This window comes from Onychostoma macrolepis, chromosome 14, assembly GCF_012432095.1.
Source record: "Onychostoma macrolepis isolate SWU-2019 chromosome 14, ASM1243209v1, whole genome shotgun sequence".
Classification (NCBI taxonomy): Eukaryota; Metazoa; Chordata; class Actinopteri; order Cypriniformes; family Cyprinidae; genus Onychostoma; species Onychostoma macrolepis.
Genome location: NC_081168.1, coordinates 17,372,310 through 17,385,237, shown reverse-complemented (window position 1 = coordinate 17,385,237; position 12,928 = coordinate 17,372,310). Strand labels below are relative to the sequence as shown.

General features: G+C 36.2%; 2 protein-coding genes across 5 annotated transcripts; both read left to right on the top strand.

Moving 5' to 3' along the window:
- The first annotated feature begins 797 nt into the window (after positions 1-797).
- LOC131552868 (cationic amino acid transporter 2-like) lies at positions 798-7,585 on the top strand. 4 transcript variants are annotated; one of them, XM_058797022.1, is made up of 14 exons: positions 798-1,037; positions 1,453-1,530; positions 3,219-3,286; positions 3,932-4,301; positions 4,422-4,577; positions 4,663-4,828; positions 5,241-5,377; positions 5,741-5,963; positions 6,040-6,176; positions 6,382-6,484; positions 6,561-6,691; positions 6,803-6,969; positions 7,106-7,214; positions 7,288-7,585. In XM_058797022.1, the coding sequence occupies exons 4-14, from the start codon at positions 3,938-3,940 to the stop codon at positions 7,404-7,406; spliced, it is 1,812 nt and encodes a 603-aa protein (XP_058653005.1). In that variant the 5' UTR covers positions 798-1,037; positions 1,453-1,530; positions 3,219-3,286; positions 3,932-3,937; the 3' UTR covers positions 7,407-7,585. The 4 variants fall into 4 exon arrangements, with proteins under 4 accessions (XP_058653005.1, XP_058653004.1, XP_058653003.1 ...); XM_058797021.1 differs by having other exon boundaries at positions 1,453-2,267; XM_058797020.1 differs by lacking the exon at positions 1,453-1,530.
- Positions 7,586-8,835: 1,250 nt separating this feature from the next.
- LOC131552869 (platelet-derived growth factor receptor-like protein) lies at positions 8,836-11,738 on the top strand. Its single transcript, XM_058797024.1, has 6 exons — positions 8,836-8,884; positions 9,264-9,567; positions 9,648-9,799; positions 10,493-10,786; positions 10,909-11,048; positions 11,148-11,738. Exons 2-6 carry the CDS (start codon positions 9,266-9,268, stop codon positions 11,364-11,366), a joined length of 1,107 nt encoding a protein of 368 aa, XP_058653007.1. The 5' UTR covers positions 8,836-8,884; positions 9,264-9,265; the 3' UTR covers positions 11,367-11,738.
- The last annotated feature ends 1,190 nt before the right edge of the window (positions 11,739-12,928 follow it).

Here is a 12,928-nt window from a genome sequence, read left to right as displayed (position 1 = left end):
GATATTAGAAGTATTTGAAGGAAGTAAGGTAAGCATTTTCAAGTAGGCTAAATTATGGCTGATGCTTGTGTGTGTTTAGGCCTATACGTATTTTTGATACCATTCTTTAGCTTATATTAAGTGTCATTAATATATAAGTGCCATTAATGTAAAATACTAAATGAACAGTTCTATTGAAAATTGTGTTTACAAAAATATTCATATTTAATTGCCCATATTTGAATGAATATGTCATAAAAGCACCACTATTAATTCCAATTAATTTCACTCCAGTCATTGTGAATAGCAAAGATGTCTACATCTATTTCATGGAATTATTATGAATTATATGAAGTATTACATTTCAAAAATGCTAAATGTTAACACTAAATCAAAGCCTTTTCAGAAAAAAATTAATAAAAATTAGCAAAAATTTTAAAACATAGGTTTTCACAAATCACTCATTACCAGATACGCACAAAAACCTGTAATATTAAACATAATAAAATGTCGCAAATCACAATTTTGTGGACAGACAAAATTAGGTCATTTAAAGGGATACTCCACCCTAAAAATGTTGTTATTTATCACATTTACCCCCATGTCGCCAAACCCGTAAAAGCTTCGTTCGTCTTCGGAACACAATTTAAGATATTTTAGATTAAATTAAATTACACTGTCAAGGTCCCGAAAAGTATGAAAAAAAGTATGTCTGCCGCGACACAAGGATACGTTTTCTACGTGGATTTACGCTTTGATTTGAACGCAAACAGCGCATCCCGTACGCAAGAGCGTACGCATTTTGCGTGCAGCGATACTCTCCAAAATGGCGCTACGGCGATGTTACGGTGCCGAAGTATTTTTTTTTTATTTCCATACAAAAAGTATTCTCGTCGCTTCATAACGTTATGATTGAACCACTGGTGGCAGATGGAGTATTCTGACGATGTTTTTCATACTTTTCTGGACCTTGACAGTGTAATTTAATTTAATCTAAAATATCCTGAATTGTGTTCCGAGGACGAACAAAGCTTTTACGGGTTTGGAACGACATGGGGGTAAGTGATTAATGACAAAATTTTAATTTTGGGGTGGAGTATCCCTTTAACCTCAAAAATAGTTTTTACCGTCTAAATCTCACAAATTTTGATATTCAGATGAAATTATCAAATTAAGAGTGTAGTCATTCATCGAATGTGTTAAGATTTTGTGTATAGCCTACACTGTATATACATACAGGCTTCATTAGCCATGAAGATGAACCAGTAAAAGTAAAAAGATCTTGAGGAAAGATCTTGCTTGGAAATGCAGCCTGACTCATATTTAGGCAGACACATATTTTAAACTGTTTATATGAACAGTTAATAAAGCATCCAGATGCAGTCTGAATTGCAGTCAAGTACAAACTAAATCAAACACAGTGTCTTTTGAATAAACCTCAAGAGAAAAGAGTGTTTTCTGATATGCTCTTAGTATCCAGTGGTTGGTCATGTCTGCCTTGGCGTGAGATTGTGACGGGGCTATTTCTGTCTGAGCCATTCGGTCATTCCGGTAAGAGGGCGAGGAATCCCAGATCAGAGCAGAACGGAGGGAGAGGGGGCCGATACAGCCACTACTCATTTACAGTACACTTTTCTTCCTAAATACAGTGTTATCTCATTACACTCACAGAATGACTTAAGTATTTTCCTAACACTTTTGTTACAGTTATTGTTAAAACATGGTTTAATTGCTGGAGTCACATAAAGCATTATATATAAGCAGCATCACATTAAAGCATTAAATGTGTTAACTTTCTGCACTACAAATCATGAAGGTCACCATCTAAGCCCTGATTTCTTTGTAGTCAGTAAATAGCAAGGCATCACAAAGCTGGGCTGCCATCTAGTGTACAGAACGTGAGCTGTTTGTTGATATTTTTTTAATAAATAAGAATGTCCTATTTATTTCTTGTATGAAACAGCGTTCTGTTTTATTGTGTGAATATTTGCAGAGATAGATGGTCATCATAACCTCACAGCAATGTCACAAATATTTCTTTGGTTTTCAACATGGAATTTTATCCTCACCCTGTGCCTTGGCTGCAATTATGAGCACATTATGGGGCCAGTGAGAAATGCGGAAAGAAAGGCTACTTTGTTGCTAATGCCATTGAGTGGGTGGGTCAAACAGACCACTCTTGTATATATTGTTGTAAAAATCATTTGGCCTCATTGGTGTGAAAGGGACGGATATATTTAGTTGGTTATTACAAAGATACAGACTGCAAACTTCTCTGCACAATTAAGGTAAAGAAACAAACATTCACTTACTAATTAAATGCATCATGAAATGTATTTGCAAGCTCTTTAATCATAATAGTCATAACATTTTATCATTATAGTCATAACTTTTTTGTTTGGCTTTTCATTTTATAATGCGTTACTTCAGTGCATTCAGTGCATATTTTCAGTGCAACAGCAGGTGTAAATAAATGTAAAAAATTAATTAATTAGTAAGAAAAATATTTCAAATCCTGCTTCAGTTCACACGCATTTTGGAAAACATAAAATAATGCATGGAAATTAACGAATAACAGTTTCCTACATAAAACAGTCGCAATACAAAAGTAAAATAATTACAGTTGAATAGTACTAATAGAAACTTTTTGCAACACTATGTTCTGTACATTCATGTTGACATGGCATGTGATCAGTGCTATCGAATGCAGTATACAGCAGTAGATTCCTAGCAGGATTAGCATGGATTGTAAATCTCGAGTTGGCAGATTTTAGAAAGCCACTATACAAAGAGAACGTGTGCCAGCCGACCACTACCAAGTCAAGTCATGATTATGAAGGCAGCTTTGTCTATCCTTCTTCATTACTATCTCATGGAGCCACAGAATAGATCTCTGTCTAGAGTTTAGAAGAGAATATGTGATACAGCAGAAAGTGAAGGACACCTGACTGCATATTTTTTGTTGTATGAACCAATACACCAATGAAAAGATTAATTTAATGAAGTTAAAATAGCCTATAAAATTAGATTGCGATTTTTAATTTTTTTTTCAAAATCACTTGAATTAAATTATTTAATAATTTAAAGTGGATCAATTATACCTTTATTCTTTTTTATTCTTTAATTGATTTGATTTTAAAAAGAAATCATTTGTGGATCACAAAGATAGTTAGTGATGGATATCAGTGATCTGTTTATACTTAAATTAGAGATCTGTTTTTTTTCTTTCTTTTTTGAAGGTTTCAAAGGAAAGAAACAAAGAAAAACATCTCAGTACTTGTACAAAACATGAAGACATTGTGATAAGGTAAATGGGAGGACAAAAATGAATTGACAAATAAATTACCAGCATGCAAAGGATTAAAAACTAATATTTTTCAGGCCGATTACTGAGCATAATCCAGATTAGTTGTCCAATGACACAATATCATGAAAATTATATTATAAATCAAATTTGATATGATGATAAAATGATAAAACAAAAGTCATTTTAGCTTAATAAATAATGACAATAAAATGTCATTACTTTAAAGAAATAGTTCACCCAAAAACTAAAATCTGCTCAAGATTTACTCACCGTATATGCCATACAAGATATAGATGAGTTTGTTTGTTCATCGGAATAGATTTGGAGAAATTGAGAGTACATTTAACTTGCTCACCAATAGATCATCCACAGTGAATGGGTGCCGTCAGAATGAGAGTCCAAACAGCTGATAAAAACATAATAATCCACAAGTGTGTTTATAAGAAACAAATGCAAACAAACAACTCATCCACATCTTGGATGTCCTGAGGTTGAGTACATTTTCAGCAAATGTTCATTTTTGGGTGAACAATTCATTTTAAAAAATTGGATATAGCATTAACCAACTTTTTATATATTTGTAACCTCACAAACAAGCTATTCAAAATAAACCTTTAAAATTTTACTCTCACTCACCTATAACAGCCAATAATGCAGTCAATAGGGTCTTTCCTGAGGGGCCTGTGCCGCAGGAAGCCCCTGGAACCAGAGGGAGAGGTCTCCACCTTTCATCGCTGTCTTACAACATTAGATCTGGTGGCTTTGGGAGTGGGCAGCACCTTGGGGGCTGGTGTTTATGTGCTCTCTGGAGAGGTGGCCCGGACCCTGGCTGGACCAAGTATTATCATCTCCTTCTTCATTGCTGCTTTAGCTTCTGTCTTTGCTGGGCTCTGCTATGCTGAGTTTGGAGCAAGGGTTCCTAAGACCGGCTCTGCCTATCTGTACAGCTATGTGACTGTAGGAGAGGTGTGGGCCTTCACCACAGGATGGAATTTACTACTGTCTTATGTCATCGGTAAACAGAAATTAAAGGCCTTTAAAAATGCAAATACAGCATAATGATAGATAGATAGCTAGATAGATAGATTAAAGTGTCAAATATCAAATACTATAACAGAGCTTTCTCTTGGTTTAGGCACATCAAGTGTGGCCAGGGCATGGAGTGGTACATTCGATGATCTTATTGGAAATGTGATGGCTAATTATTTTAGCAAATATGCTGCCATGAATCTGCCTGGGCTGGCAGCTTACCCAGACTTCTTTGCAGCTGGTCTCATAATGATTCTCTCTGGTATCTGACTATCATACACTGTCTAGTTCATTATTTACCATCTATGGCAAAGGCTTAGACATTACTTACCGTATTTTTCTCACAGGTCTACTTGCGTATGGTGTGAAAGAATCAACCACGGTCAACAAGATATTTACAAGTGTTAATATACTGGTGTTGGTATTTGTCATCATCGCTGGCTTCGTCAAGGGAAACCTACAGAACTGGTATATCACTGAAGACCTCATCCTGAATGCGACAGCAAAGCATGAGTGAGTCCATTTGCATTTATTATTTATTGGAATTTTCAGCATACTGTAGTAATATTCAGTGTAATCCTTTCGGTCTGTAAACATATTAAAATGATCCGTGTAGGTTCAGTATAGAATACCAGCATACTACTTGATACAGTATATAGTACTGCATATAATACAAATTTTAATAGACTACACAATCTACTGCATTTGTAAGAATAAAATCAACTGCAAATTCTGCATGTCTTTTCTCATTATTTGATGGGACTGACAAAAGTTACACAAAAAAATAGATAAAAATGCTAAATCTATATGTTCTATTCCAAATAGCATACTAATATTACTATTATGGCAAAAAAAATAAAAATAGTAGGACTAGTATGCTAGCGTGCTATTCCAAATAAACCATTAAAACTGCTTTTATTTTTAGAAACCTAACATCCACCATCAACATCACCACTCAGTATGGAGTAGGTGGCTTTTTTCCATTTGGATTTGAAGGAACACTTGCCGGGGCAGCTACATGTTTCTATGCATTTGTTGGCTTTGATTGCATTGCAACTACAGGTAAATCTGAAAACATTAATAATGAGCAGTTTTTTAATGTTTTCTCTTGTAGTCTTTTGTTCACTTTGGCTGCATTTATTTGATCAAAATGCAGTAAAAATAGTGATATTATGAAATATTATTACAATTTAAAATAACAGTTTTCTACTTTCTACTGATGTAATTTGTTCCTATAATGTCAAAGCTGAATTTTCAGCATCATTACTCCAGTCTTCAGTGTCACATGATTCTTCAGAATTCTTTCTAATATGCTGATTTGGTGCTCAAGAATTGTTTTTCTCTTAAAAAATCTTGCTGATCCCAAACTTTTAAAAGTTAGTGCATGTTATCATCAGTAGTCATGCTTTTAAACGGATTTTCTAGGTGAGGAGGTGAAGAATCCTCAGAAGTCTATACCTGTGGGTATCGTGGCATCTCTGCTCATCTGTTTCCTGGCGTACTTTGGTGTTTCGGCTGCTCTCACTTTGATGATGCCATATTACAGACTCAGCATTCAGAGTCCTTTGCCTGTGGCCTTCGCTTACATTGGCTGGGATGCGGCAAAGTACGTTGTGGCAGTCGGGTCCCTGTGTGCTTTGTCAACAAGGTAAAGGAGTCACACATTGAGATCTGAATCTCTGTTATGTATTGGAACAGTTACAGACATTTCATTTCATTTGCAGTCTCTTGGGGTCCATGTTCCCAATGCCCCGTGTCCTGTTCGCCATGGCCAGAGATGGACTAATGTTCAAATCACTGTATAAAGTCAGCTTACGGCAGAGTCCAGTGGTGGCCACACTATCCTCTGGCACTGTGGCGGGTAAGTGTAGCCTACTTAAAAAAAAAAAAAGATCTACAAATCGGATCAATTAATTCGGGCCTCTTTTTCATCTCTCACATATGACAGACTAAGCCAAATCATATGACTAGGGCTTTTTTCTCTCTTTAAGATGAATAGTAAATAGTCTGCAGCTTTTGAGCAAAATACAAAAGCCCTGGAAATCATGTGCTCTGCTTTATTCCAGCAATAATGGCTCTTTTATTTGACCTGAAGGCATTGGTTGATATGATGTCGATTGGAACCCTCTTCTCCTACACACTTGTGGCTATTTGTATTCTCATACTAAGGTTGTATTCCCAGCTCCAAACTTCCCTTCTAACATCATGATGCAAATCTTTGAAGCTAAAAGTGGTTTCTTTCAAGGTATCAAGAGACGGCTTCAGAGGGAAATGATTTGTGCACACCCACAACTTCGATGTTTGGTTTTTTAAAACCCCCTTCGTACCCTACCAATGAAACTTCAAACACTGTTACAACCTGCACAGTTTTTCTTGGTATGTAGAAAACCTCAGTAAATTCCTTAGTAAATCCACAATAAAACCAAAAAAATATGACCACTTGGACCATTATATAAGCAAATTTCTTTCATATCTTTGATTTTGTAGTTGTGTTGGTGCTTATTCTGTCACTGCTGATGAGCAAAGCTATCGGATCTTTGTTGTTTCTGGAGATCTGGTGTCTTGTGAGCGTAACTGTGATCCTGATCATAATATTACTCACGGTTTTTATTATCTGGAGGCAACCCCAGAATCCAACCAAAGCCTCCTTCATGGTGAGCACAGGACTTTTACCAAAGCAACATCATTATCTTGGAAAAAAAATATAATATAATAGCACCTTATTTTATAAAATAAAAATCTTAATAAATAATAAAAATGATTCATATCTCATATTTTCTGTGACCACAGGTACCATTCTTGCCTTTACTCCCTGTGGCAAGTGTGTTCATCAACATTTACTTGATGGTTCAACTGGGAGGAGACACCTGGATTCGCTATGCTGTGTGGATGGCTGGGGGTATGCAATGAAAAATATGAAATGTTGCTTAAAATCAAACCCATATTAAACGTGTGTCTTTTTTTCTGCTTAGGTTTCCTTATCTACTTTGGATATGGAGTGAGGAACAGCGTCCAGAAGCAAAGGTTACTCAGCAGTCAGGTCACCATTGAAACCACTGAAACCAAATCAGATGAAGATGGAAAAAAATAAATTGATGAACTACAGAAAAATCCTGTGCATCTGTCACATCTGTCAAGTAGATGCCAGTTCAGCAAGAAACTCTTTCTAGGGTTTTTTTTTTTTTTCTAGAGCTTTTATCGTATGTGCAGTGAAATAATCTCTGTCATTTTATACTTTTTATAATAAATAAATAAATAATTCTGAATCTTCGAGTTGACCATGACATTGTTTATTACATTACACATTACTGTTGGTAATTCTTTTTTAATGTTGAAGGAAGTCTCTTATGCTCAGCATTTATTTGATCCAAAAATACAGCAATTTTGTGAAAATATATTACAATTAAAAGTATTTATTTTCTATTTTAACATACTTTAAAAATGAAATTCATGTGATGGCAAAGCTGAATTTTCAGGAATCTTTACTCCAGTCTCTATTGATGCTACTCCTAACATTATAAATGTCTATACTGTTACTTTCGATCAATTTAATGCATTATTTCTGATATATAAAAATATAAAAAGTATCATACTGACCAAAACATTTTAACAATAGTTTATGTTGAGAGGCTTCAGTAATTTAAACAAAAGGTCCCAAATACCATAAGTGTGCATTAGCTGGATCAAATGGGAAAAACGTTAAGCATCAAGATTTTAAATATTAGTTGAGCATTAAGATACAAGATTCGAGCTTAATGAAGAGAATCAGAAATCATTGTTGATGTTTATTAATGTAACAAAATGTAAGCTTGGAAAAGAGTTTTAGACATTTTGGTAAAGTATAGGACTTGCATGACTAGAAAATAGCTGCGTTGCTGAGTGAACTGATGTGCCCTTAAGGGACTTTAATCTTACTTTCAACTGTGAGGGCATAAAAAAACAATAGTACCATTCACAAGATCCTACCTGTGCTACACTAATCAGATCTGAACTATTAAATCAAAAAGAAACTCAGAAAACTGGGTCATTCCACAGCAAATACCGGGCAATGAGATTACAGGCCACTAATATCTTAGTTTAGCATTTTTAGCTCTATTGTTTTATACACCAGCAAAAAATGTAATATAATATACTAGTAATCACCCATAACACTGTCATGTACATATTTGTGGATCAATTTTACATGTAGTCTTCAGTAATTACAAATTGCCTTGTGACAAATGTTTTCACAGAGCAGACCTTAGACTGACGCCTCTGAGTTTTTACAGCTAAATAAACACCGGCCGCTTTTTCACCTCTCCTCAGACCCTGATTGGTAGAATGAACACAGAAAGATCCATTGAGTGTAACCAGAGGAATTTAGGGTGTTCATGCGACTCTGGTAAACATCTGACCTCTCACTCGGTTCCTCCTCTCCTGCTACCTTTCTATTTCTCCCTTCACTGCATGTATATTAGGGTATATTAGAGTGAACTGAAGTTTGTTTGTGGTTGCTGTGAATATTCTCCGCCATGAAGTGGAGGGTGGTGCTATTTTCTCTTCTTGTTTCTCTTTTGATCATTCAGTTCGGTGAGTATCTTACTTCTTAAGAGGCCATATTGTATTGTAGATACAATTCTCAGTAATACAAACAGTGAAAAACAATATAACTGTAAAAAGCAGGTATTAACGCAATGCATGTAAAACATTTATCAAAAGTTGCATTCAAAATGCTTTTGTTTTGCATGAAATCCAAATTTATGGGTTCAGTTTTCAGGGACTATGAACTGGTAAAATGCACTTTGAATTCAGTCCAAAATCACTTTGGATATAAATGTCTGCATAAAAGTAAAAATGACTGAGTGTACTGAGTGTAAATGTATATTTTTCGATAAATCTTTAAAAGCATAATAAATATAAACAGAATCTTTCAGAATGGTTTAATAATGGTTTGTCACATAAAAAACAGGCATGTGCCAAAAGGTTGAACCTGACCCAAAGACCAAAGCTGATAAGAGACCAAATGGCAAGTCCAAATCTGGGAAGGGATCAGGAAAGACTCCTGCTTCCAAGCCTAAAGTGAAAACCACCCCTCAGACCCCCAAAGAAGCCCAGGCATTCCTTACTCAGGTGGTAAAAAAGGGAAGGTTCCAGAAAGTAGGGGACACGCTGACTGTCCAAGCAGATGATACGTTAGAGCTGAGGTGTAAAGGAAATCCTGTCCAGTGGGCTGTTCCTGCATATCTGGAAGAGGATGATGAAGGACGACTCCGGTATGAGCTAATAGAGTGATTAAATCTATGATCACATTAGATTGCATTCAGTAATCAATTGCTTTTGTCTGTATTTTCAGGACAGTTCAGCATGAACGTTATGGTACACTGATTTTGGCAAATTCAACAGGGGCAGATACAGGGGAGTTCACATGCTATCCCATGTACTGTGAGGATAAAGATTGCAGAAAACAGTATGACAAAGGCGTCAAAGTCTACATCTTTTTCTCAGGTAATATGAGAATATTATGTGATGAACAGAGTGCAAATTATAGCATTCTATAGGTAACTAAAATATGACATATAAATCTAAAATTAAAACCTGTTAAGGTTGGAATATAGATTTTTGCACCATTCATATGGATGAGTCAACACTAGTTGCCAAAAGTGATGGGCACTCTGTGATTCTGAACAGTCAGAGTTAACAGATCTCACAAAAAAAATATATAATAAAAAATTATATATATATATATATATCAGTGCTTCCCACACATAGACTTTACCTGGGTGACACATTTTTGTTTTTATTACTATTATTATTCTCTTACACTTTTTTTATCTGCCCGAGATAATGAAACCATCCGCGATCGATTAACTAGTGGAAAATCTCCCCTCGCCCTACACGTTTCGTACTGCTCGCTCTGTGTGCTCAAGAACTGTCACACTCCCACAGACAATATATATATATATAGTTTATAGTTTTATAATTTTAGTTTAAGTTTATTTAGTTTTAGTTATTTAGAGGTAAATTGAAAATAATTAATTTTATTTCAGTCAATGTTTCAGTTGTTTTATTTCAAGTATTGAAAATGTTTTTTTGGTTTTTGTCCTTCACAGATGATCGTAATTATTTTGGCATTAATGACTGTCTGACTGTCTGAATTGTCTTAGAGATGACAATTGTCTGTTTCCATTTCTCTCTCAGACCCTCAGGAGTTGTTTGTACCTTCCGCTGACTATTATAAGGCCATTCAGCTTCGCACTAACTGGCCCACCGTCCTGCCCTGTCAGGTGACTTCTCCGTTAGCAAAGGTGACTTTACACCGGGAATTTCCTCCAATGGAGGTGAAAGTGGATGGACGAGAAATCTCCTTTGATGTCCAAAAGGGTTTCACCATTCACAGACCAAAGCAGAATCATGCTGGATCTTTGTACTGTGTGGCAAGCCTGGGGAACCTTCGCCAGAGCTCAACCAAATACATGCTCATCTATGTCAACTGTGAGTATTTCCTCTGTTGTTAGCACACAACAGCAAACTGAAAGTGGTACATAAGCACGCGACCATATAAATCAGACTCTAGAAATCTCAGAAATGATTTCAGAATGTCTATGCCCTGGCAGATCCAGCCGCTCCTCCGTCTCCTGCGATCCAAGCCTCCTCCGACACTGTGGCAGTGGGACAGAACCTCCAGGTGACATGCACTGTGATAGGAGAGCAGGATGTGGTGGTGGATTTTACCTGGGAATATCCTGGACAAAAGGTTAGACTAGAGATAAGACACATATTAAATGAAATTAAATGATATTTCTATTATTTAAAAGACTTGTTTTTAATGATCATTTATATTTTGTATTATCAGATTGGGCGCCCGCTGTACAGCCAGGACAGTGTGCAGACAGTGCAGGTGGATGGACAAAACCGACAGCGAACTCAGACAATACTGCTGGTGGACGAACTCAGAGAGGTTGACCAAGGAACATACATCTGCACAGCTGAAAACCTAGAGGGTTCAAGGTCTGCATCAACCAGTGTCAAAGTGCAGTCAGCACGAACCAACACCAAACCTAAGAAACCATGAAGTCCTTCAAAGAAATCCTGCAGAAACCTGAAAACCTGGAGAATGCCAGTCAGATATTCTCTGCTATACTAAATGGCTGAAAAATAACCAGAATGATCACCACAGAACACTGATTTTTCCTTCTGAGTAGACACAAGTCAGTGGCAACAGAGCAAAGCGGAAACAGTGCTTAGATTACATAGTATGTGTGTTAATATTGTTTTATTGACCCTATGGCAAGAAAGCAAGAGGAGATTGTATAAATGTCATTTGAGCACAGGCAAAATTAAAATATGACAATCAAACATGCAATTACAGAAATACTGGTATAAATGGATAAACAAAAAATGGAACGAGGGTTATGTATCCATCTGAGTATAACAACATTTTACTTCTGGCTATTTACACATTTATATTGTGCACTTTTGAATTCTGTACCTACATACTATTTTTTCAAACTATACAAATAAAACACAGTATATTAATGACAGCTTCTGTTATCCTTGTTCTTTATAGCAATTTAAATTACTACTGTTATAATGAATAAAGTTATTGTTTTGGACACCCACTGAATCCCAGAAATACCACAGCTTTAACATTACCAGCAGAGGGCGACATATTTGCGCTAAAAAGCAATGTGTTCATTTTAAGACAACCACGTGATTATTAACCTTACCCACAAGCAGTGATGTTCATAATGTATTAGGAATTGGTTAAAACATTGGTTTTACGTATGGATTATTGTGATGTTTTTCTCTGCTGTTTGGACTCTCATCCTGACGGCACCCATTCACCCCATGAACAACTGATGTAATGCCAATTTTTCCAATTCTGTTCCAATGAAAAAACAAACTCATCTACATCCTGAATGGCCTGAGTGAGTAGGGGAGAGTGGGGACAGTTGCAACATGGCTTATTTCTTTAATCAGGAATGAGCTACAGTGATGATATTCATACTGCACATGCTAAATTAATTACAATTATTAATTACAGAATGTAGCAAATGCCCCGATGGATTGTTGCAACCGTCCCCTGTTGTGGGGTCAGTTGCATCATTTGACTTTGTCTATTCAAGTATAAATTGTGTGTATATAATTGTATGTGCACGTGTTACAGCAATGTGGGTGAGTAGCTGACTGCTGTGGCTTTATTGTATTAAAATTCTTGCAACAGTCCACACTCTCCCCTACATTCCAAGCAAATTTTAATTTTTGAGTGAACTTTTTTTTGTTTTGTTTTTAACAATTTTGCAGTTTTGCTACAGTGGGGCTCTAAGGGTTAAAACGTCTTAACACACCAGATTCTCCAGAAGCTGATTTCTTTGCATTCATTTACTGTTCCTGAAAAGAAACCATTCAGGATGTCTCTGCTCTATCCTCAAAGGACAGGAAGTATGCAGTGTGCACTCAGGTGTGTGCCCAGAGGCAACAGTCATCAGAGAGAGAGAGAGAGTGGAGAGGAGCGGTAATGACAGGGTGCTGTCAGTCGTACACAGTATAAGGAGGTCTGGGGGCCAGATATGAGTCTGTGTCTAGTTCTATGAATAATTATAACAACAGGACGCATCAGAGCTTGGGATACAC